This window comes from Benincasa hispida, chromosome 3, assembly GCF_027475165.1.
Source record: "Benincasa hispida cultivar pf3 chromosome 3, pf3_genome.v1.1, whole genome shotgun sequence".
NCBI lineage: Eukaryota > Viridiplantae > Streptophyta > Magnoliopsida > Cucurbitales > Cucurbitaceae > Benincasa > Benincasa hispida.
The window spans coordinates 53776497-53801636 of record NC_143480.1 but is presented as its reverse complement, the minus strand read 5'-3'; the positions used below and the strand labels follow the sequence as shown (position 1 = coordinate 53801636).

The 25140-nt window shown below is 33.2% G+C and overlaps 3 protein-coding genes and 1 non-coding gene across 8 annotated transcripts; 2 read left to right on the top strand and 2 right to left on the bottom strand.

Moving 5' to 3' along the window:
• Positions 1-246: 246 nt before the first annotated feature.
• LOC120073868 (RNA-binding KH domain-containing protein) lies at positions 247-6361 on the top strand. 2 transcript variants are annotated; one of them, XM_039026759.2, is made up of 7 exons: positions 247-612; positions 768-856; positions 3000-3148; positions 4468-4587; positions 4706-4822; positions 5001-5144; positions 5703-6361. In XM_039026759.2, the coding sequence occupies exons 1-7, from the start codon at positions 533-535 to the stop codon at positions 5847-5849; spliced, it is 846 nt and encodes a 281-aa protein (XP_038882687.1). In that variant the 5' UTR covers positions 247-532; the 3' UTR covers positions 5850-6361. The 2 variants fall into 2 exon arrangements, with proteins under 2 accessions (XP_038882687.1, XP_038882688.1); XM_039026760.2 differs by having other exon boundaries at positions 290-612; positions 4471-4587.
• Positions 6362-8323: 1962 nt separating this feature from the next.
• On the bottom strand, positions 8324-8418 carry TRNAY-GUA (transfer RNA tyrosine (anticodon GUA)). The gene is made up of 2 exons: positions 8382-8418; positions 8324-8359 (listed from the first exon to the last, which is right to left on the bottom strand). It is a non-coding gene; the product is annotated as a tRNA-Tyr (tRNA).
• A 55-nt stretch (positions 8419-8473) lies between these two features.
• On the top strand, positions 8474-10301 carry LOC120074492 (alphavirus core family protein (DUF3411)). The gene is made up of 2 exons (XM_039027635.2): positions 8474-8731; positions 8919-10301. The coding sequence occupies exon 2, from the start codon at positions 8966-8968 to the stop codon at positions 10070-10072; it is 1107 nt and encodes a 368-aa protein (XP_038883563.1). The 5' UTR covers positions 8474-8731; positions 8919-8965; the 3' UTR covers positions 10073-10301.
• Positions 10302-14812: 4511 nt separating this feature from the next.
• On the bottom strand, positions 14813-20204 carry LOC120073831 (ZIP metal ion transporter family). 4 transcript variants are annotated; one of them, XM_039026700.2, is made up of 6 exons: positions 19972-20204; positions 18337-19088; positions 17815-18099; positions 17120-17248; positions 16289-16386; positions 14813-16045 (listed from the first exon to the last, which is right to left on the bottom strand). In XM_039026700.2, exons 2-6 carry the CDS (start codon positions 18793-18795, stop codon positions 15232-15234), a joined length of 1785 nt encoding a protein of 594 aa, XP_038882628.1. In that variant the 5' UTR covers positions 18796-19088; positions 19972-20204; the 3' UTR covers positions 14813-15231. The 4 variants fall into 4 exon arrangements, with proteins under 4 accessions (XP_038882628.1, XP_090168248.1, XP_038882630.1 ...); XM_090312122.1 differs by having other exon boundaries at positions 18337-19016; positions 20028-20126; XM_039026702.2 differs by having other exon boundaries at positions 18337-19016; positions 19972-20122.
• Positions 20205-25140: the final 4936 nt, after the last annotated feature.

The following is a 25140-nucleotide window of genomic DNA, read 5'->3' as shown; positions in this document are numbered from 1 at the left end:
CTATATATTTTCCTTCCATCATTATAAGTTATAACCACTCAACTTTTTTTTGCTTGATATTTGATCCATTTAATTTAACGTAATTTCATAAGTTTACTAAATTTGATTTTAATTTCCTTTATTTCTTTCTCTCTTTTATTTACTTTTCTTTTTTGGTTTGAGTACAACTAATTTCCTTTATTTCATTCACTTCTGTAGAACTTCACTGCATATATTTTAAAAAGAAAACCTAATTTTTAAAGCGGAAAAACCTAAATATTAAAAGAGCAATTTCCGAAAAATAAAAAGAAAAGAAATTAAAAGAAAAGAAAACGACGACCATTTACAATCATAGATTTTCCTCATTTCAGCTTCCACCCTTTTACTCCTTAGCTCCGCCTCCGCCTCCGCCTCCCTCGTCGGAGTTGTCCTTATCCTCCGTCTTCTCCGGCGACATCGTCGCCTTAATCTACCGAAACCCTAACTTCCACTTTCCAATCCCCCAATTCTCAGAACATCCATTTCTGCTCTCATAGTTCAATAGCTCACAGCCATGTCCGGTATGTACAGTACCAACTTCTCCCCTGCTAGAACTGCTTCTCCTCACATCAGAACTACTCCCGATGTCGACAGGTATCCCCTCTAATAACCCACTTCCCATAATTGAATTTCCCTTCTCTTGTTCTTCTGTTTAATTTAGGATTTTTTAGTTTACTTAGCTTGATAAGAGCTCTGATTAATCGTTGAATAATCAATCCCCCTTTGCTTCTTTGTTCTTTATTCTGTAGTCAGTACTTGTCGGAGCTACTAGCGGAACATCAGAAGTTCGGCCCCTTCATGCAAGTTCTTCCGATCTGCGGCCGACTTTTGAATCAAGGTATTGTTCTTATCTGAATTTACGGTGTTCTGGACATTGTTTCTGTGTTTAATTGTTGCGGTGATGTATATGTGTATGTTCAGATCGAGGAAGCTGATGGGGATTTTTCCCTTTTCCTCTTTAGTCTTAACAGCGATTGCGATTGCTCTTTTTTCCCTCGAGCTCTACTGTTGAATTGTGCATATGTTAGTCAAGGATAGGTTCTTTCACATTTTTTACTCGGGTTTTGTGGAGTGTTTTTTTTTTTTTTTGTGTGTGTTGGCAATTACTTCTTGTTTTTGCTCACTTCACTCTTTTCATTTCTTTGTTTTTTTCACTCTCCTTCGTTACTTAAAAAAAGTAGAAGTGGGTTGCTTTAACATCGGTTTGTAACCGTTTCGCTTTTTTGTTTTTGAAAATTGTGCTTGTTTTCTCAAAATTTCGTACTCATAATTTTGATATTTCCTATTAAACATTTGAATTCTTAGCCAATTTCTAAAAACTAAAACAAGTTTTTGAAAACTATTTTTTCAGTTTTTAAAATGTGGCTTTGATTTTGAAAACACTCCTAAATTTTAGACAATAAAATATATAAACCAATAGATGGTAGTGGTGTTTATAAGATTAATTTTCAAACATAAAAGATAAAAAACCAAATGGTTACCAAACAGGACATTTGTGTTTCTTATTCTATGTTAGTATATTATAAAAATTTACAAATTTCACTTGAAAATCATTGAAAAAGATATTATTGAATTTTGTAATGCGGTATTTCTTTAGTTTGAAATAAGTACGAAGAAGTTCTAGTTTTCTATTCTTCGTTGTTTACATTTTATGAATATTTCTAAAAAAATGCGAATTGAGAGTTTGAACACATCATTAAATGCACATCTTTTCAAAATAAGGTGCAAGCAATACAAATTAGTGAGTGAGGCCATTATCAATTGAGCCTGGTTAATGCTAGAGTGAGTGTGAAACTAGGCCTAAGTGTATCTTTGTTGGGAAATGTCAATTTAATCTTATTAACTTTCAAGTTTTTAAACTAGGCAGACATTAGCATATTGGTAACTTTTGTTTTGACTTGTGGTGTTCGTATTCTTGCCTTGCACTTCTAATTGATTTTATACTCAGGTGTTGGGAAAACATTAGCTACTTCTGTAGGGTGCTTAATTCTTCTATTATATGATCTCCCACATGTTTATACATATCCATTCTAGTAGAATTTGCTTCTTAAAATTTGGTTATTTTTTTGTACTAATTTCTTTTACAAAAACTCCACTGGTGTATCACCGTCATGAACCAATATACCATTGAAAGACAAAAAACCTTGTGGATACAGTAACCTTCAGAAAGCAATTTTCAAGCTTTTCGTGTTATTCTAATTGAAGCCTATATAAATTGAAGGTTAAGTCATTAAGTTAATTTGGAATGCTATTGACAGCCAATCAGTAGTCGAGGTTCAATTTCTTCTAAATTGGGTGATGCTGTTGCAATCTCATGTTGACAATCTGTTCTTTGTTGGTAACTCATAATACCTTAGTCTCTGACATGCGAAATGAAGGCTGGATGTTATTGTGGAAATCTTTTTCAAGTGAAGGTTGATCATTTAATTAAGATCACGAAGACATGTAGTAGTTTTAGAAATCAATGTACGAAAAAATGGTGCTTTTAGTCATTCTCCTATATGAGCTTCCTCAATTAGGATCTGTTCATGAGGTTGTTCCTCTGCATTTTTGAGTTCTAAGGTCATTAGTCTAGTGGTATTTGAACTTCAGGAGATCTCCTTGGAGTCTTTAGCATGTGATAGTCACGTAATGTTCCAAGGTTCAAGTTTCAACCTCCATTTAAATTGCCAAATAGGGTGTTGATGAACTTCATCCTGCTCTGAGTAGTACAGTCTTTTTTTGCCCTTACAAATTGATCTTGTTGTAGAGTTCAGTTTTATTTTTATTTTTATTTATTTTTATTATTTTATTTATTTTTAAATTATATATATATATATATATATATATATATTTATAAGTATTCTTCTCCGTACTTAATGGACAAATATATTTCTATATCTTCCTTTCTATATACATACATACATGTATATATATATATATACATATTACTGCTTTTCAATTCTGTCAGTAACTTCTCACTGCAAGCTCTTTAAATGCAGAAATATTGCGTGTTTCTGGAATGATGTCCAACCAGGGTTTCTGCGACCTTGATAGGCTTCGGCATAGAAGTCCTAGTCCAATGGCCTCTGCAAACCTTATGTCTAATGTTAGTACAGGTTTGAGTGGTTGGAATGGTCTTCCTCAGGAGGTAATTACTATTTTAGCATCAAAACTTCATTGGTAACTGGCTCGTGATACCTGTTGATCTCATCATTTTGAATCCAATTTTACTATGTTTTGATATATGATGACGTAATTATAACTTGATAGTTTAAAGGTGACATTGTAATGCTCCCTCTTTAGTAGGCTCGTAGCTCGAGGGATTGGGACTGCTATAGACGTTGCAGTGTGCCATTATTTATAGCTAATTTCAAAAGCTTGTTCGTCATTTAATTTTGTTTAATATAAATTTTGGAAATATAAGCAGTGAGAGTAGTGGATTTGATTTTTTTCTTTGACTCGGTATTTGTTTGGGAATGGAATACATCTCATGAATTTGCTAGTTTCTTCTCCACTTTGTGGATCATCTTATTTTTGTGTTTTTGTTAGTTCTCAATAAGGCAGTTTCATGTTCCTCAATATGATTGTAACAATATTATTTAATTTGCTTATTGAGATCCTATTTGCTCTCACAGATGCCTATATATTTAAGGTAAAGATGTGAAACTTGTGTGTGTGTATATATTGGATGAACTTGAGCTTTCATGGAGAGAAATGAAATAATCTACTAGGTTATACAAAAAAAACTGGCTCAACAAAAAATGGGGACACAGATAAACTACAAAAAGTGAAATTTGCCTATGTTAAGATCTTATTGTCTTGAGCAATTTACTAGCATGTAAACTTCCAATCTTGAAAATCTTACTCCAGTGACTTCCTTCGGAAATAGAAGAAGTGAGAGTATTGCTTTGACTTCTCCAAGTTTAGCCTTGTGATAATGATATTTTACTATTTTTCACTTTCTTTGTGTGAGTGGTCAAAAAATTCGCTGCGAGGACTGCCTTGCACTGGTTCCCCTTGTTGGTCCTCCACTTTAAAATTCAACTGAAAGCATCATCTATAAGACCAAGGAGCACTCTTTAGATGAAATGCAAAAAGACAATAAAATTTGTCAAGTATGCATCTGTAGAAGTATGTGTAACAAGTCTAGCTAAACCCGATGTTGCTTACATAAGTTGGCTTCTTGCTGCAACCTTATCCAAAGTTATTACAAGAACAACAATATATAGATTGCATTATGAAAATATTTTTTCTGGTTATGTTATCCATGTTCCTATTCCATCTTCATTTTGGATCCTCTTTAATCATTGCATACTGGTATCTTCTGTGCTTCCAGTTCCAGTCCTCTTATATTCATATAGAATTCTATCTATGTTAATTAGTCTTCTGGATGCCGGATGGTTATCCTTGATTCCTTGGTTTGTTTCAAAGTTGTATTGAGATGCTAGAACCTTTTGAAACATACAGCAGAGATTAAGTAGGGCCCCTGGAATGACAATGGACTGGCAAAGTGCACCTGCAAGTCCTAGTTCACTCACCGTAAAGAGGATTCTACGTTTGGAAATACCCGTGGATACTTACCCCAACGTGAGTTCTGTCAAAGTACACGTTTTTTTTATTTGCTGGTCGTACGTCATCTGGCCTGTCCGACCTCTACGTGCACAAACATATATTAATACTTGAAATTTCTGCTTTTTGTGGATAGTTCAATTTTGTAGGGCGGCTTTTGGGACCTCGTGGCAATTCCTTGAAACGGGTGGAAGTTACTACTGGTTGTCGTGTATATATTCGAGGGAAAGGGTCGATAAAGGATCCGGACAAGGTACTATAAGGATATTACTATTTTGGAATTGATGAATGACATTAACATTGATTCACATGGTTGATCTCTCAAGAGTCATGACGAATAAAGAGATATTTTGCTTCTCTCATTGTATTGTTATCATTCTTGGTTATAAATTGTATTGTTACTTAATTTGTTAAACTTTTATATTATCAAGGAAGAGAAATTACGTGGACGACCTGGCTATGAGCACTTGAACGAACCGCTGCACATCTTGATTGAGGCAGACTTACCAGCCAATATTGTTGATATAAGGCTCAGACAGGCACAGGAAATTATTGAAGAACTGCTCAAACCTGTGGTATGTTTTCAACCTTAGATACGCATTTGGAGTGCTTTTGGCTGGCCAAAATGGGATTTTCCATGCTCAAAAGAACTTCACTGTCAAAATCATCATATTGTGGAAGAGATCTATGAGTGTTTTCTTATAAAAAGCCAAAAGTTGTAAAGTGTTATTTACCAAAGTGATTGTTAGGCAGCACTTGAAATCTCAAGAGTGTAGAACAAATATCAAAGTTATTTGTCGTCACCGTGCTAAGTATTTTTGCTAAACAAACTTATTTTAAAAGTGCTCCCATTCGTGCCTTTTTAGTTATTTTACTCAAGCTTTATTCTATATATATTGGTAAAACATAGCGGTTTAAATGTAACTCATTTACTTGTTTACAAGACTAAGTTGCTTTCAACAACATTTCTTGATTCAATGGGTCAAGGTTTCATCTTTACTTTCCCTAGGTTGATCATCATTCTCTCATGAATTTCTTGCATTTCTCATCATTTGATGCAGTTGATTCAGATTTTTCCTTTTACTTTTCCCAGAACGCAGTGTGTACTAACAAACTTCTGATTCCATTTGCAGGATGAGAGTCATGATTACATTAAAAGGCAGCAGTTACGCGAACTTGCGATGCTAAATTCGAGTTTCAGAGAAGAAAGTCCAGGACCTGGTGGTAGCGTCTCTCCTTTCAACTCAAGCGGAATGAAACGTGCCAAAACAGGTCGTTAGCTCTCATATCATTCCATACCCTAAACAATTTCTACCCCAGTCCAGATTTCGGTCACTACTTATATACCATGAAATGAATCATGACCGACCGTGTGACATAGCTACGAGAAAGGGGAGGCTAACATCAGTTCCAGGCGAGCCTTCTACTGGCTTTTTTCTCTGTGTTCCCTTTAATATTCTTGACAGAAAGACTGGAAAAAGGTTAAAAAAAAGAAAAACAACAATGGGTGAAAAGGAAAAAAAAAAATTGTTAGTATTAGTAGGGGATGGATTTTCATGTTGAGTGTAGGTTTGAATAGGTCAGTTTTTCCAACAAAAGTTAATATATTCATTGGATTTATTCTTGTGTTAGTGACTGCTGAGGAGTGTGTAGTTTTACATTATTGATGCAAAAACATTAGGAAGTGATGATGTAATACTATTTAATATTTGTTAGGTGTTGTATGCAATGTCAATGTCAATTATATTTTTGGACTGATATATGAAAGAACAGTGCAAAAACTCATACAAAAGTGCTTGCTCAGTTTGTTTGTGTTTGCTTTCAAGTTTCAGAATATGATTCTCCTTTCTGTCTTTTTATTTTCTGAAAAAGTTGAAAACTTATGCCTTCACTATTATTCCAACATGTAGCATAGTTCCTTTTTTTTTTTTTTTTCCATCTCCTCTTCCCTAGTTGGTCGGTTTGGATTAGTTTTTGGATGATGTTAAAGATTGAATGGACGTGTTGGTTCAAGAGAAGCGAATTATTGACTGAACAGATTAAGTTTTGACAGATGAACTTACGAAGGTAACATAAATCGGTATCGACCTACTTGCTTCTCCATCGATTTCTTTCGTTTTTTCTGTTAGTTACTGATTGGGGCAGTGTGCAGCTTTGAAAGTGAAAAGAAGGGTGATATCTTAATTTTATGATATTTACATTAATGACATTTGATTGCTTATTTTGTTATGGATTTTTCTATGATATAAAAAAATGTCAATTTGCTACTCATGTCGATATCAAATTTGTGGCAATGTAGAAATATCGATGAAAATATTGAGATTTCGATGGAAATTTAATATCACGTGGATGAAGGAGGGAGAAGGTGGAGAAGGTTGGGAGGTTGGAGAAAAGAATGAGAAAGAGGTGAGGAAAAAAGAATTAAAAGAATAAAGCAAATATATTCCTTTAGATAATAATATAGCACCACTATTCATTTTAACTAACTTAGAATTGAGAGAGACCAAAATATAACTAAAACCAACAATCTCCTAATTAAATGCTACCGAACTCAAATTTTATGGACGAGTAAAAACTATAATATTTTCTTAAATTTTTTAAAAGTTTAATGAAATAAACTCAACTTCTTGACAACAATACGAAGAAACAATGAACCAATTTTCTACTAACTAACATAACTTTTAAAAAAAATAATAATAAACAATAAACTTTATTCCAAATTATAATATGACCAAATATTCATACTAACACAAGCAACCTTTTCAAACTATTTTTTAAAGTAAAAATTTTGACTTTTACAGTGTTCCCTAAATATTAAATGGTTGGTTTTTAAATGGTCAAATAAATGGATAAGGTGTATTAAAAAACTAGAAAATGAATTGACAAGATAAAATACTAAATAATAGTTTTCACGTGGTATTTTCGATTATTTTATTATATTACGATATTTTATTTTTTAGAGAAAATTTATGGTATTTTAATTTATATTACATTTAAAAAAAAAATTGAGCATGTCGTAGATATTATGATCATCCATATTTATAATATAATAAATTACTTATAAAGTGATATGATTTTTCAAATAATACTATTTTTCATTCTGATATATATATTTTTTTTCATTTGCCAATTTTATGAATGTATTTATCGTCTTATTTTTTTTAATTTTTATTTAAAAATTTACAAAACTACTAAATTTACATTATTTATATTATTATTTATAGTTACAGGTAATATATCGAACAAGCTTAATTGAGGAGCCATTATACATTTTCTAAAGATATAAGAATAGTATTAACATACAAAAATGATTTATTTTTATTTGTATTAATTTAAACCCTAAACTTTTATAAGTATATCAATTTACACCATCTTTCAAATTTAATTGAAAAAACGTCATGTGAAACTTCTAAACGTTCATAAGCGATCCAATTTATGATTACATTTGAAAATCATCCGTGCATAAATTTTAACACATGTAAAATTCATTAAATGTCAGTTTTACAAAATAAACTATTAGATTTGATGTATAAACGATTCTCAAAGAAAATACCAAGTTGTGCCATTAATATACTTGTGATAGTTTAGACATTTAATTAATTGATATATAATTCTAAGTCCATTTTCTCAAATAAAACATAATAGAGCATAATAATGATATACTTACACAAATTCAGAATTTTAATTAATACAACACAAATTTTAAAGGTTTAAAGGTGAATTTTTTATTAAAATAAAAATAATTCTAAAGAAATCCGACCTGCCGGATTCGAACCAGCGACCTAAGGATGGCTTTGAGGTAATTTCACCCACTACAGTCCTCCGCTCTACCAACTGAGCTAAGGTCGGATTTGTTTGTTTAAATGAAACCAAAAACATTTCTACTTTAAATATTGTATCATTGGAACAACAAAACCTCGCTAGGGTTTACAGAGGAAGAAAGACAAATCGTGACAGGGATTCAACATCTAACGATTAAACAATCTTCTCTCTCTATATAAATATACATATATATACATGTGTATATATAGATTCCTGAATTCAACGGTGCCGTTTTGACCCATTTCAGCCACCTACGCCACCATTTCATTCCTCTCAATTTTCGGCTGCACCAATTCATCACCCTTCTGTAATTTGTTCCGTTTCATCTCGGTTTCTCAAGGTAATGTTAATTTCCCATTATTTGTTTTCATGTGTTTTATGTTGATCATGTGATCTCTGTTCTGGGTTCATTTTTTCCGCTTCAGATCTGGTGAATACTTGTGGAATTGGGTTTTGTTTCTTTTTCTTCATGGTGGGTTTATGATGTTTTCTTGAATTTTTGTTTGTTGTTTGTTTTTTCTTTTCAGATTTGAGGAATTGGGTAGGTTTTGTTTGAGGGATTTTTGTTTGAAATATGGCGGCTATGGCTCAGCTGCATTGTTCTGTTCGCCCTAGGCATCACTATAATGTTCCTAATAATCCTGCCTATAACAGCACACCGGCTTTCTCTTTTCTGTCTAATTCATCGGTTGTTGAATCGAGGAGTCGATCTCTCTCTTTTTTTAATGCGGATTTAACTAGGCCTAGTTTTCTAGCGAAATCTGAGCTTTCTCTGGCTGGAGGCGACGGTGGAAACGGCGTTGGCCACGGCGGAAGAGGTGGCGGAGGTGGGGGTGATGGTGGTTGGAGTGATGATCGAACTCATGGGGATGATAATGATTCATCGAGTTTTGGAGTGTTGGGATTGTTTCTTAAAGGATGGAGATCTAGAGTTGCTGCAGATCCACAGTTTCCTTTCAAGGTATTGATGGAAGAATTGGTTGGTGTGAGTTCTTGTGTTCTTGGAGATATGGCGTCCCGTCCCAACTTCGGCCTCAACGAGCTCGACTTCGTCTTCTCCACCCTCGTCGTCGGATCGATACTGAATTTCACTCTCATGTATCTGTTGGCTCCCACTGCAGCAGCCGGTGCAGCAGCCAAGCAGCTTCCTGCAATCTTTGCAAGTTGCCCCACAAGTCATATGTTTGAACCCGGTGCATTCACACTTTTAGATCGATTGGGTACTTTTGTTTACAAGGGTACCGTCTTTGCTGCAGTGGGACTAGCAGCCGGGCTTGTCGGGACTGCACTCTCGAATGGTTTGATCAAACTAAGGAAGAAGATGGATCCTGGATTCGAGACGCCGAACAAGGCGCCTCCTACATTGTTGAATGCCATGACTTGGGCCATTCACATGGGGGTTAGCAGTAACTTGAGATATCAAACTTTGAATGGGGTTGAATTTTTGTTGGCCAAGGGACTTCCTCCTTTGGCATTCAAGAGCTCTGTGGTGGTGTTGAGATGTTTGAACAACGTTCTCGGGGGCATGTCGTTTGTCGTCCTTGCACGGTTGACAGGTTCACAAAGTGTCGAGGGGCCGAAGCCGGCAGTAATGGAGTTGGATTCTGGTGATGAGAAAGAGAAGCTGTTGGAGGGAGATAAAGAAGAGGAGTTAAGGGGCAACCAGACAGCTTGCAAGTGAGAAACAATGGATCATTGAGATTAAGAGAATGGCTTTTATGCAAGAACTTGGGTGGTATCATTAAAGCTTTGTCTCCCTTGTTAATATATGCTCCAAGCTCTGACTAAGGATCATTTTACTTTGCTTGTAACAATAAGAAGCTCAAAGTGTTGCGAGGATTCTGAATTATTAGGTACTATTATGAGGTTTTACTAAGAGTTTTTATGGATGAATGAGCTGTTTTACTTTCTCTGGGCTATAGTATCTGTGGGTTGTGAAAGCTTACTCTAAATTTTTGTTTGGTTTAAATCATACTCTGGTCCCTGAATTTTTTTTAAAAAAATGTTTGTTTTGAACTTAAAAAAAATGTTTGTTTTAGTTCTTGAACTTCTAAAAAGTGTTTATTTTAGTCCCGACAGTTGAAATTTTATTAAAATTTAAACGGAAATGTGGGACCGCATATATTTTTTAGCTCTAGATGTGTTGAGTAAGATGAATATGAAGTAAAATATGCCAACTAGCAACGACCAAAATCTTGAACACTTCACTATTTTAATCAAGATTGAAACGGTAGATTTTATAGTGTAGTTAACTTATTTGATAGTTTATTTATCCAAAAATATAAACTATCAAACCATTTTATTAAGAAGTTGATAAAATTTTAATAACAGGGACCAAAGTAAATATAAGTTCAGGACTAAAACGAATATTTTTAAAAATTTAAGGATCAAAATAGAACCATATTTAAAGTTGAAGGACCAAAAATGATTTAAATCTTAAGAGGTTTTTTTTTTTTTTTTTCTTTTTTAGTGAAAAGAAACAAATTTTATAATGGGCATACCACTCAATAGAGTAGAGTTGAGCTCATCATAATAAATGGTATGAGTAGGACGGTGGATATATGAGTCATGTGAAAATGATTTTAAATGATGTTTCTAATTTTTATATTTATTTTATTTTAATTTCTAAATTTCATATAAGAATGTTTTGTGTGACGTCACGTGATCTTATGTTTGAAGAATGTTCAAATATCAACAATCTAAAATTTCTATACGATACCACTAGAAAAGAAGAACAAAAACAAAAATATTTTTCAAAAGAAAAAAACAAAAACAGAGGGAAAACAAAAACAAAAACAAAAACATTTTTCAAAAGAAAAAAACAAAAACCAGTATTGAAATTAGATGATCGAGCTTATTCAATGTACCAAACTTGTACAAATCAGGGTAGGTTGGTAGCACATGCCATTTATGAAAAACATGTGTGATGAAAAGAGACTTTCCAACCTTTTTCTTTTGTTCCCTAAAAAGTCAAATGTATTTCCCTAATTTTTTTATAAAAAAAATAAAATTCATAAAAAAAACCTCAATTAAGGGGGAAAAAGTCTCGTATTATCATAGTACCAACTCATTTTATTCATTATTTGACATGTCATTAAATGATTTATTGATTTATTGATTTATTTATTTCGTGGATCACACATCATTCTTAAAAATGACAAGTAGTGAATGGAGGTAGTATGAAAAATTAGGAAAATTATTGGTAAATAAATAAGCTTTCGCAATGGTGGGTCGCCGAAGAGAATAGAATGATCGGACCATGCTCTCACCCACCAGTCGAACATCCATGGGAAAGATGTTGTGTCAGGTGATTGGAATCCACTAATGTAAAGCGAGGAGTTGAGCATGAACTGGTGAACCAAAGTCACTTTCGAAACCATACTTCCTATAGCTAACACATGTCCAGCGGGAACATGCAACGCAACCGAATGTGAGCTCTATACTGAATCCCCCGCTGGCCATTGGGGATCGAGTGGTAAGACCATGATCTGTAGGGGAACACATATCATAAATTGGTAAGCAAGAATGGAAGGCTAACGAACCCCTAAAGAGGCTAAAGCACTAGCCAAAAGAAAAAAAAAAAAAAGGAATTTCACTTAATGAATCACCTCCTTTCGTTTGTTTGCTTTGGTACATGTCCCGACTAACTATACCTAGTGTCTTACTCTCATGGAAAAAGGAAAAGGAAAACAGGTTCAGAGACACTCTCGCTAACGCTCTTCTTATGCGACAATCCACACTGGATCACCAATTACGATTCTACCAAAAAAATGAAATGAATGTAATCGGGCTTGATCCTTCTTTTTTGTCTTTTTTTTGGGTCTCGTGTTGAATGTGTTGAATACCTCGACTCACTTAGCAATCGAAATAAGAGGCAATCATAGGAAAGAAATCCCCCTGGATATTGATTCCAATCCATTAGTTCCAGCTCAAAGTTTGCCCTTAGTTGTCTCAAAGTTAGCTACTTAGCATGAGTAGGATCACAGGTCAAAGAGGCAGATCCAAAAGGAAGGATGTCTTTCTTCCTCGCAATCGAGTCGGTGTGGAAGGTACCGTAGTAAAATAAGAGATATCATAAAAAAAACCTCATTTTTAGGTTCTCTTTGTTGAGCCTCTTGGAGTGCTTGTACTAGCTGAAGCAGATTGGTCAACAAGAAATTTGGTAGCCTGAAAAACGGGAGTTAACAGTCGTCCCAACCCAAACATGACCCGAAAATCTTGTTTCTCTTTTGAATTATTATATATATTATGTGCTCCAGATACTATCCTAGACTGAATATCCAATGAAATAAAATTGTCTTGATCAAGATGAATGATTTCTTCTATGTCCTATCCATAGAATCAATTCTAATAAGGTACACACTCATATTTCGGAAATATATATATACATATATATATATATATATATAAGGTAATTTAGAAAAAAATGGAATTGTGATGTTGGAATCGTGGGTGGAGACGGGTAAGATTTTAGTAGGAAATTAATGCATCAATCTCAGTAGTCCTTCTATCGTTAAGGGTAAGGGGAAAACATGTAGAGGCTTGCCTAAATCTTATATTTCTTTAGAAAGAAGATCTTTTGTTTGTTTTATGGTAGCCTGCTATAGAATTTCATTAAATGTATCTATTTTGATTCTAATAGAATCAGACCCGATTAGATATTCAAAATCAGATAAGTAAATGGAGAATAGAAGAACCAAAGAAGTAGAAGCATTCGAAAACATCCTAACCACCTGGGCCACAGGTCGATCCATTGGCTCGAGGTATTTTCTCTACCCCTTCTTACCCTTAAAAAATAGGGGCATCTTGCGTCCTTGAATCAATAAACATCTTTCGGCTAACCTAGCCTCCTCTATCCTTCGAGACAAACAAGTGAGTGAATCCCATCCCCTATCAAGTGATTTCTTGAGTATCAAAAGATGATCGCCACGATCTCAGAACCATTGATTCTAGATTTAGTACTCATAGATAAGGAAGGAAACAAAATAATATCAATTTAACGACAATTTCGGTCTAATGGATGTCGCATATCCGCTGTCATTGTACTTGATTAGCGCACATCCGATGTCAAATTAGCAATCTATTGTAAGGTCTTGGAGAATTCCTTAATTGGAGTGAAAGCCAAACGACGGGGCCGAGTCAGTCTTGTTATCCTCACCAGATCAGTTTGGGCTGGTGTACAATGCGTCTAATCCTTTTGCTACCGTAAGGCGGAAAGAACATCTTAGAGCTCTATGCCAGCCAGATCAAAAGTGGAGAATTTCCATTCATTTGCGGTCTCGTTCGCTGATCTTCTTGGGGTTCTAAACATTAAAAAAAAAAAAAATAGGTTTCATGTGTAGTAGAAATTTTCTCCAATTAAGGGGACAATAAAGAACAAAGGTCATCGTTAATTACATCCAAAACTCAATTAGGGAAACAAAAATCTCAACATCTCCCTACATCTTTCGAATTGGAAAAGATAAAATGACTAAAAGAACTCGAAAAATCAGTAGCAGAATAGGCTACATACTGAGCAACTTGATTTCAAACACGAGGGCGGAAAGAGAAAGAGACAATTCCCAAATGTATCATTTCCCAAAAGTTGATTGAATTGATTTAAATCCCAAAGAAAAACTTACATAAGATATCTATGTGGAACATTTATTTGTGAATTATGGCTATTTTCATTTAATTTCATATAAAATTAACTCAAAGTCACCTCAATAAGATTATTCTTCTCCCAGAATCATACCAAAGTACAAAGAAAACCTATCACATAATATTTTTAAAAAGAAAAAGTAGAAAAAAAATAGAACTTGAGGAGATAAAATTTAAATGAAAAGTTGCTACTATATATTTGATGAATGCATTTCTCTCTTAATTAATCTTTGCATTTTAAGAAATTGCACACGTGTGAAAATTGTTCACTACAGGTAATAAAGAGTCGAAATTGATTTAAGCATATAAATTGATTTGTTCAAAAGCAATTATGGAATAGAGGGTTAGGGGTATATTTGGGAGTGATTTTTTAAAAGTCAAAATCACTTTTATCTTCAAAAGTATCCCGAAACATGATTTTAATAATTTAAAATCAATTTTAATTGTATAAAATTGTATTTAAAAATATAAAATTAAACCCTAAACCAATTTTGAGTAAATAAAGATGTATTTTATGGTGATTTTGAATATGATAAAAGTAATTTTAACTATTTTCCAAATCACATGTAATTATATTTTCGACCTGTAATATCATTATTGATATCGAGCTATGACTAAATAAACTTTACAATATTACACTACAAAGTCCCACATGTTAACTTGCCAATTTAGTTTTGGAATATGAGATATGTTTTCTGATTTCAATGTGTGTTCTTTTTACACAAAATTAAAATGACAAAAATGTTTTACTTAACCAAAAAATATAATGGTAAAGCCAAGATTTATACCAAGCCCTGTATTTATCACAAGTCACATAAAACCATGTATAATAGTCACATAAAAAGTTAGCCATTTCTGTGTTAAGATCACAGTTTGTCTTCCATTTTAAAACTATCCTAATCCATCTCCCACTTTTTCTTTGAGAATAAAATACAATCAAAATTCCTAAGGTATTATATCATAAATCAGAACTCTATTGTATAGAACAAGAATTTAAACATACACCTCTAGAAAATTGGCTGTGCTCCTTCCCCTCCAACTTGCAAATTTCAGTAAAAAGCTCTGCCATCAGTTTTGCTTTAAAACTGACGTGTGTGCTTTTCATTCATATCTGCAACTCTCAAAATGTGTATCCCGTTGTGAGCAGCACGCTGCAACGACCTGTTGAATTAATTACAAAGATGAACATGCTCGCATTCATCATCTAACGGCCTCCGGTGCAGAATTGCAGTAAGGTGTGTGCAAGCAAACCAACTTGGTGCACATCAAACACAAAATAGCAAACCCCAAACCAATCACAAGTCCACTGCTACTTTTCTGTGTATCCAATCGCATTGCTCTCTTGATTATACTTCCGAAGCTCGGAAGTAGCCCGCCACAAGCCAGCACCATCACGTGATCTAAACCGCTGTAGTCGATACCTGCAAGTATGGCTCCAATGGCAGAGATTGGACCTACAAACCCAATGAGGGCTGCACTCATGAGAGATCCGTGCCAGCTATCAGTCGCCCCAAATATACAACTAGCTACTGCTGCGCCCCGAGGGAGGCCGTGTAGAGAAACAGGGAGAACTATGTGACGACCGAATCCATATGCTTTCGGTGCAGCAACTCCTAGTGCAAGTCCTTCGGCTAAAGCATGGAATGCAACTGCTCCACATGATAGGAAAGATTGAAGGGTGTGCACACTTACTGAAAAATTGGTAGAAGCGGGTAAATCATTCACTGAAGCTCTTTTCTGCCCAGCAAGCTTCAGAAGACTGGAATTTGAGAAGTGGATGAATGCTGCTCCTAAAATTAGGAGCGTTACGAGAGGGATGAAATCCATTTTTGAAGAAAATAGTAGCTGCAACGGTCGCCAGGCACCGAGAATGAAAGCAATCCCAGAAGCAGCACCCATGAGAAGGGCGTGCTGAAGATGAAAAGCATGAGCAAATGCAACTAGAACAAGGCCACCGAGTACTGGCCCAACTCCAAAAAGTAAGGAAACAAAGAAGCCAGAGACATCTTCTGAGCTGAAACACGAAAATATCGAATCAATCACTTGAACGAAACTTGCAATACCATTCCTAGTTAAAATATTCACGTTAGCTAAACTTATAATCAAATCATTTTCATCATGTACGCTAACTACATAATAAATAGCCATTTCCTGGAATGTAATCGATCTTTACTCACAAAGGTTAGGTGCTGAAGACAAAAAAGTAGGAGAAAAAAACATAAAGTTAAAATGCTTTAAAGAGAAGGATCAAACCCACTTGTATTCATGGCTGAAACTCTGGAACAATGTGCTTAGAGCTTCCATGAATGCAACAGAAAGTGTGGCTGCAGATGCAACTTGTGATGGCGAGGCTTCCTGTAACAATGAGGCAGAGAAAACCGAAATTACCATCCCAGCAGTTGAACAACTCTATAGCAATAAACCCACTTCACATCATTCCAGTTCCCCACAATTTTTTTAATCCAACACAAACTTCTTGAATAAATGAAATAAAAATTAAGACAGCAGAAATGGTATACAAACAGTAGATAATTTTCAAGACACAAATCGGTGCAATAGATCTCAACTTTTTTTTGGGATAGAAAAGAATAACAAACACCCTAGATAGTTAAACTTTTTTTTCCCGGGATAAGCAGGCATCGGGAGCCTCACTCACATGCATGTACGTTTGGCCAACTCTCTTTGATCTATGGTTAGGCATCACCCATTCCAAGTCCAGTTTTAGGAGACAACAAGAGTTTTGAGTAATTGGTTTTCAACTTGGGAGATTGAACTCAGGACCTTTTAGAGCCAGCATATCTCCAAAATTCCTAAGTTCTTACCACCCAGACACCCCTGGATAATTCTATTTAGAAGAAACTTTAAATGTAAATCATCTTTTAGGCATATTAGATAACACAATTCCATTTCAATACCCATTGACAATGAGAGAAGTAACTCATATACTTGATGAGTGTGAGGTACCTTGATTTTTCCAATGTGAGATTCTCAACAAGGTAAAGAATTCAGACCCTCTCAATTTTCTCAGTCTACGTTCTAGGTTGATAGGGGAAAAAAATGAAATTGAGGATCTTAAAGCTGAGACTACCTTAAATGCATCCGGGAGTACTTCTGCGACCACCATCCATATCATACATCCAGCAGCAAAGCCCGTACAGAAGGGAAGAAACTTGTTAAATGCATCAGCACATATGAACGAGGGAACGGCTACAATAGGCTGAGACATTTAAATTGCAACAGAGTTAAAAACTCAAATTACTGAATTTTTCATGAAACAAAGTAGCAACTCTATCACAGCATTAAGCAGTAACTCACAGTACAACAATAGATTTACTGGATCAAACTGCATAATTTATAAAAACTGTATATTTCTATCATATTTATTTGGATCTATTAAGGTGACACATAGATAACTGAGAATAATAGATTAAATATTATGAAAATAAATTTCACCATCCCACCCAGGCACATGAACCTTCATTATGAAGAATATTTAGAACTGTTCTGAAAAAGAATCAAACAACCGTGTTTAGTGATCAAATCTGGCCAAGATGTTCAGCATACCCAAAAGATCGCTCTAAAAAATTTTCACAAAGCTGACTCTAGCAACAGATAATGTTGGACTAATGGAAATATAGGGATTGTTTTGATTTTTGTGCTTTTGAATATACAAATTCTTGTCTACAAGGCATAACGTTCTTTTCAATCAATCTCAGATATCTTTTTACTAATTTGAAGTGAAGTAGTGGAAGCAACTAACTTTGCAATTTATAAATGCAATACCTGAGGTAATGATGTAATCACACTCCATAACAAGGCATTCTGTGGTGAGACACCCCTTGAGGCAAGAACCATACTTACAGCTAATCCCTCAGGTATGTTATGCACAGCAATAGCTAAAGTCACCAAAAGACCTTGAGAGAAACCCTTTGACCCAGCAAAAGAAACACCAACACCAGAGCCCTCACCAAATGAATGAAGAGTCATTATCCCAATTATAAGAACAACTTTAGTTGCATCTGCACCTTTTATATCTAACATACTCACTTCACCATACTGTTCAAGAAACTGAAAATCAACATAAAAAAGAGCAATGAGATCTTAATGCAGTAATCAAATGATTAGGATAACAAAATGCATAAACGCTCGGATTTAATACAGAACAGACAATATACTGAGCAGATAATTTAAGATAACTCCACATTAATGTTCGGAAAAAGTAAAAAATGCCCAAGAATCAGCAACTGAAATTACATGAAAATCTAGTAGGATAAATATATTAAGTAGAAAGATAAGGTCCATCACCTTCTTACAAAGCCAAATAAAAATTCCACCAGCTAAAATCCCAATTACAACCCAATTGCCAGCACCATGTTCCTGCCCTTCTTGTATAAGATCAAAGCTAGCAGCCAACATCACCCCAGAAGCCATTCCATTGCATAAACCAGCCCACTGTGGATCGAGTTCCACAAAAAAGAATGGAACAGCACCTAAACCAGTGGCAGCAGCCATGGCCAATGTAAATACTGCAACAGTCGACACTGAAACTCTGCTCCCTCCTTTTCTCTCATGCAACAAGTAGTTAGCATCCTCAAAACCAATCAAATTCTCTGTACCAGAACCATCGATAACTTTTATTCCACTTTTATCTGGAGCAGATATAATCTTTTGTGAATTCCCATGTTCAAAGTCTGCTATAGAACGACCACAGAACAATAAGAACGGTAGAGAAAACAACAGAACTTGCTTTAAGTCCACTGTCATTTTTTTTTTCTCAAGCAGATTTCACTCGGTGATTACAACTTCATGAATTGGACAGATGAACAGTATTCTTCTCACAGAGATAATTAGGAACACATTTGTCCAATCTCTCAAGCACCAGATAGAACAGTCCGTACTACTTCACCACAATCCTAAAAGAGCATCAGATATTGTTTCCCAGTCAAGCAGCTTACAGCATATGATTTCCAGGAGCAGCAGGCATCCTTCATTTCAAAATTACGAAAAAAACCCTTTTGTTGTTAGATTAACACTAGGGAGGCGCCTTTGCAGCTATGCTGTGAATCGAAGAATGATCAGAAGAATAAGAAATCTGTTACAATATTATCTACCAAAGAGTACATACATCAAAACAGGCAAACCATGAATGGCATTCATGTTTCTAAATCATAAGAGATATTATTAGCATTTCCAGTTGTTTTTTTGAAAAATGAAGATAAAGAAAGAAGAGCGATCAAAAGAAACGTAGAAAGGTATGAGTTAATTTCCAGAAATACCAACAAAGATAAGATAGATTCACCGAGAATATAGCCAATCCAATCAACGGTGCAATTTTCTGAACTTATACATCAACAATCTCCTTCAAATTCGCAAAAATCTTCTCCAAAATTTAATTAAATAACACAAACAAAGTGCGGGGACAATGCTAAGGTCAACAACCATCCCATTGAAAATCCCTTCCACTAATCTAAAAAAGAAATGGTTTATAAAGGATGAATAATGGACGCTTACCACAAAGTCAACAATAATCCCATCAATAAAAACACCCCAAAAAACCGCCGGGGGGGGGGGGGGGGGGGGGGGGGGGGGAGGAGGAGGATCAAACTGCTAGATATTTTCCACAATTTCCCATTAAACAAAGGCAACGCTAGAATCAACAAATTCGTTGATCGAACCCCACAAAACAGAATTTCCCAACACGATAGACGCATTTCAAGCAATTTAAGACGAAATTGCAACAAACCCATTTAAGAATAACCAAAGAAAGAAAGAAGGGTATAGACGCATTCTTGAATGAAATTGAAGGCAATGAACACAATGCAAACAGAACCCTAACAAGTTGAAATTGAAACAAAAACAGACATGGGAATTACAGAGGAATCAAAAAGACGATAAATTGAGAAGAAAGTAAGAATTAAAGGAGCGGAAAATTGAACTTACGAAGAAGAATTGGAGAAATAAAGAAGAAAAAAGAAGAACAAAGGCGCTCCCCAGACCTTAAGACTTGGGCGAATGAGAAAGGCAGCAGTTTTTCTTGAGGTGGTTGGTGGAAGGAATAATAGGAAACTTGGATCTTAAATTGGGAGTCAAACAATGAGGTTCAAAAATCCTAACTTTGTTTAAAATTATAGTAATTTATGGTTTAGTCCCTAGTCTCTAAAATGTTTTCAATTACGTCCCTCAAATTTAGATTATACTTTTATTTAACGTAACGTATAAATTTTAGTTCAATTGACCTGATATGAAAGACAATTAAATAGATTAACAAATATGCCATAATAACATTGTGTTCATATCAGTACTCTACCTTAAATGAAAGTATAATCTAAAGTTTAATAATGTAATGGAATTTTATGATCAGTTCGAGGACTGGATAGATATTGTGATTAAAATATTGCTATTAAATCTATAATTAATCGATAACTTTCTAACATTTCATTTTTAATTTCTATATGCAAAGGGTTATCTTTTACTTTTTAGATTTTATATGGTAGATTTGAAAATTTTATCAAATGAGAATTTGAATTAAAATATATACAATTTTAGGGAGTAAAAGAGAAAATTTCATCACAAAATTATAAGGTTAAATTACTGGTTTAGTTTTTGATAGATATTTGAACTCTTCATAAATTTAGAAAGAACGTATCTCATAAATTTCGACGATTTTATTCGATAATAATTTGATTATTTTTTTTTATTTATGAAAAATTTACTTATTTTCTCATGGTTATTTATCATGATTTTCATCTATGTTCAAAAACAAAATATTTTTTTTAGGTTTTAAAACTGAATTTTGAAAATACCCAAAAAAGTGGATATTAAAATAAAGAAATCCCTCCACTTTTAATAGTCTAATTTCATCCATTACATTTTTAATAAATTTTAAATTACTATTTAGATTTACTATTTTAGTTTCCATACTTTATTTATTTTTTTTTGTTTTTTAATTGTCTAATTTTAGTAAGAGGACTTTCAAAACATCTACTGTAATAATTTACATGTAAAAAAATGCTATGTAAATATATTTTCATTTACACAATTTAAAAAGAATAGGTTCATAAAGACTAAATTATTTGGGGGGTGGGGGGAATTAAACAACAAAAAATAATTATAAAATTTATTGAAAATACATTAACGAAAATTGAGAAATTAAAAAAAAATCATAATACGGAAATGATAATTTATCCTGAATAATTATTTTAAATAGTAAAATTGATTAAAAAATATATATTTTTTGAATGATAGCAAAATGTGGAAAAAAAACTTAAAATTGGAAATATTAAAAAGAAAAAACAAGGGGATGAGAGAGAGAGAGACAGCACATTGTTTTGGTACAAAACAGACAACTTTGTGCCACCGTTTTGTGTTTTGTATTTAGACAACGGAATTTATTATACACAGAATATTCTATCTATATCCCGTTTACTTCAACTCTTTTTTATAAAAAAAAATGTTTTTTAGCTAGTTTATTTTTAAGAGAAAATTACTCGATTTTTAAGTCTAATTTCCCTTTTTTATTCTTGAGTTTTAATATCTCTTACTTTTACTTGGGGTTGAAGTTAATTTTCATTTAGATTTTAGATTTCACATTTTTACCTAGTTTCAATTTGGTCATTAGATTTTAATATTTTCCACTTTTAATGTAGGTTTTCATCAATTTGATAACTTTTAGTTTTTGGCATTAGTTCGCACGAGATACATGAAGAAACATGTTTTGTAAGTTGAAATTATGTTTTATGTTGAGTTGTGTGTATGTGATTCGATTTTTAGTACTTGATCATTTGATTCTCTCTCAATTGAATGTATAGTCACCTAAGAATTCTTGTTCTGAGGTGGATTTTGTGGGCTTGGTTGATTTATGGACCTAATCTTTAGACTCAACTAATGGATATTGGGCTTGGTTGACTTTTGAGCTAAATTAAGGTGTTGGATACCAAAATAGAATGTTGTTTTTAAAGAATGATCAAAACTATTTTAGTTTAGAAAAGTGGACAGATTACTAAATCTACTACTTTTAAAATCTATAAATAAACAGATTTATCCTATAGTCATATCCTACTATGGTGTAATTTAAAAACGAATCTAATATACTATAATTTCGAATAAAATCTAAAGAAACCAACAAAAAGTCTAGGAAAACACAGTTTAACAAACTAAAAAATAATGTTTTTTAGGAATATTTTTTATATGGAAGATTTGAGATAGTTTCCAAAGAAAATATGTGATATAAGGATGAGAAGCAACAAACTAAGTGACGATTAATTCCCCACCAACCTAAAAAACAAGTACCTTATGTTAAAAAAAAAAATAAGGTTGCAATTTCTAAGTCATATAAATACCTTGAACTTAACTGCTAAAATTCTTGCTAAGTCGAGGAAATACATTGTACTTAGAAAAATAAAAGGTTAGAGGTAAACACTTTTAGAAAACTTTAAACATTTGAGATTTTAGATCTTTTCTACACTAACTTTTTCAGATAACCTCAAATTACCAATATTCACTATAAATTGGTAACACAACCAAAATACAGAAGAAAAAAGTAATCCACAAGAGGAGATGTACCATGCTGAATACGTTGGATCCACCACCAGTATGTTACATGTCAACTTTATAGATTGTGGAGTGAAGTGTTTCATGAAGCAAAGTACCTCCCGTTTTCACTTACACTGCCGAAAACAAATTATATACCTTAAGAATTAATCCACACAAAGATAGGAGATAGAGAGAGTAAGAAAACGAACTTGAATTTGCGGAGAGGTAAAGTGGAATGTGTGGGAGAGAAGAAAGAAGAAACGTGTGGGAGAGAAAAAGGAAGAATTGAAATGAAAATCAGATCTAATATGATCTTGAGCACTGTAATTGAAATTAGAAAAGAAGATTAGAATTGAAAATGTGTTATTGCAATCCAAATCAAGCACCATTAACCATTGACAAAATTGTTAGTCCGTAGATTTAATTTGTTAAATCATCTATGCTAATTAAAAACTAAATCTCAATAAATGTCTCCTTAATAAGTTTAGAAACTTTTAATCCAAATAAAATCTCTCCTTAATAAGTTTAGAAACTTCTCTAGATTTTGCTAAAATTGTGGAGATATACTCCAATCCTAATTGTTGGGAGTGTGGGATTTAAGGGGCAAAATTGAAAATTTTGGAACACTACATATCATGTTTGAAAGAATTTAAAAAATGGTCATTATTCCAATTGGAAGACCGTTTCGATCATTACATGCAATTTCAAAAAATTCAATCCACAAGGGGAGATGTTCGGTCATTATGTTCAATTTCTCCAAATTAAGCCCATTTTTAGGCTAAATAGATTTTAACTCAAATATTTATACCAAATTGGATCAAATTATTTGTTTCAATCCAACTGTCACAACGAATACACATGGCATCATCAGGATTTGTCAATTTATGACTATTTCAATTTGGGAAAGAAAAATTTCTAGTGCTACATGCTACCTCCGTTGACTATTTGACACATCATTAAATGATTTATTATTTTATTAAATATTTATTGCGTTGACCCTAAAAAATTCTCAAAAGCTCTTTATGTGACAACCAATAAATGGAGATAATATAGAAAATTTCTCATATTACCATAGTACTAGAAATTTCCTCATTTAGGACATATGTCAAACTTTAATTAGTCTCAAATTTGATAATTTGTAATTTCATTATTAATTTGAGAAATGACACGACAATTTGTGATTTGTTCAAAATTCTTCATTCACATGGCGTCAACTGAATAGTAAACTAGTTTATATAATTATGATGTGAACATTTTGTTTAATTTAAATAGTAATAAGTTTAATATAATTATGATGTGAACATTTTGATTAATTTAAATAGTAATAGAAATTTTGTAAAAACTGTTTATACTTAAATCTGTTCTTTTAAATCAATTAATAGAAACTAATACCAAGAACTAAAAATGGATATTTAGTGGAAGATTAAATTTAGATGAAAACAAAATTCAAAGTTGGAGAGTAAAAATAAAATATTTTGAAACATAAGAAGGAAGGAAAAAAGAACTAAAATGAATTTCCTTTCCGAAAACAAGGACAAAATAAATTGCATGAGTAAAAGTGTGAATATTTTTTGTTTTATTTTTTAAGTTCAACAATAAAATGAGAGTGGATGATTTGAATTTTTGACCGTTGATAGTAAGTTTTAATTCTTTTCAATATTCCATTTTTAAAACTTTTGTAGCTTGACTTAAATAAAACTATTTAATCCTTTTTTTCTTTAATAAAATACTTGTTGTAAGATCAAACATTCCCTTTTTTTTCTTTTTGTTTTTTTAGTATAAGAAATAATAGGGAGGATTTGAACTTTGGATATCAATAAAGATAGTACATACTAATAAATATTAAATTAGGCTTAGTTTGATGTTTATTCTATTTAATCCTAGGTCAACTCTACCAATTTAATAACTATAAATGAGGTTAAATTACAAGTTTAATCATAGTACATACCAATTATCATTAGATTAGGTTAAGTTTGATGTTTATTTTGTTTAATCTTTAGGTCAATTCTATCAATTTAATAACTACACATGAGGTTAAATTACAAGTTTAGATTATAAATTTGATTTAGAAAAATGTCATGTGTGTGCGTGTCAAGTCCTACAATGTCCTGAAATCCTTGGTGTTACACGTACTCAGAAGAATGACCTATAAATAGTCACATTCGACCACCCCAAAGGAGGGAGTAAGTGAGAGACCTAACATTACTTCTATTCGTGCTTAGTTGAATTATCTACCCCTTCAACTAACTTAAGCACTAGAGTGTAGTAGGCTCGACATCACAATAGTTCTTTGTACTAACTTAAACATCAGAGTGTAGTAGATTTAGCACCACAACGGTACAAGGATCTCTTATGCAAGTTAGCTCGAAGAAGATTTGAGATTTGATGCTAGACCAAGGAGAAGTGGGCTGAGGTCATAGTCACTAGCCACCCGCAACGAAGTCCAATGCGAACGAGATTTGAATGCCAACAAGATCTATTAGACATAATATCGATCTATTTGTTAATTAGTCCCTAAAATTCCGACTTTGTATCCAATAAATATGTGAATTAAAAAAATGTTAAATATTTCAAATA

What these genes read in the sequence shown, in the direction of transcription:
- LOC120073868 (XM_039026759.2), top strand. Translation starts at nt 533, where the DNA reads ATGTCCGGTATGTACAGTACCAACTTCTCCCCTGCTAGAACTGCTTCT. An exon ending in ACTACTCCCGATGTCGACAG is followed by an intron (nt 613 to 767) that starts GTATCCCCTCTA and finishes TTTATTCTGTAG; the next exon opens with TCAGTACTTGTCGGAGCTAC. An exon ending in AAGAACTGCTCAAACCTGTG is followed by an intron (nt 5,145 to 5,702) that starts GTATGTTTTCAA and finishes TTCCATTTGCAG; the next exon opens with GATGAGAGTCATGATTACAT.
- LOC120074492 (XM_039027635.2), top strand. Translation starts at nt 8,966, where the DNA reads ATGGCGGCTATGGCTCAGCTGCATTGTTCTGTTCGCCCTAGGCATCAC.
- LOC120073831 (XM_039026700.2), bottom strand. Translation starts at nt 18,795, where the DNA reads ATGACAGTGGACTTAAAGCAAGTTCTGTTGTTTTCTCTACCGTTCTTA. An exon ending in TGATTACATCATTACCTCAG is followed by an intron (nt 17,249 to 17,814) that starts GTATTGCATTTA and finishes TAAATGTCTCAG; the next exon opens with CCTATTGTAGCCGTTCCCTC. An exon ending in AGTTTCAGCCATGAATACAA is followed by an intron (nt 16,046 to 16,288) that starts GTGGGTTTGATC and finishes TTCGTGTTTCAG; the next exon opens with CTCAGAAGATGTCTCTGGCT.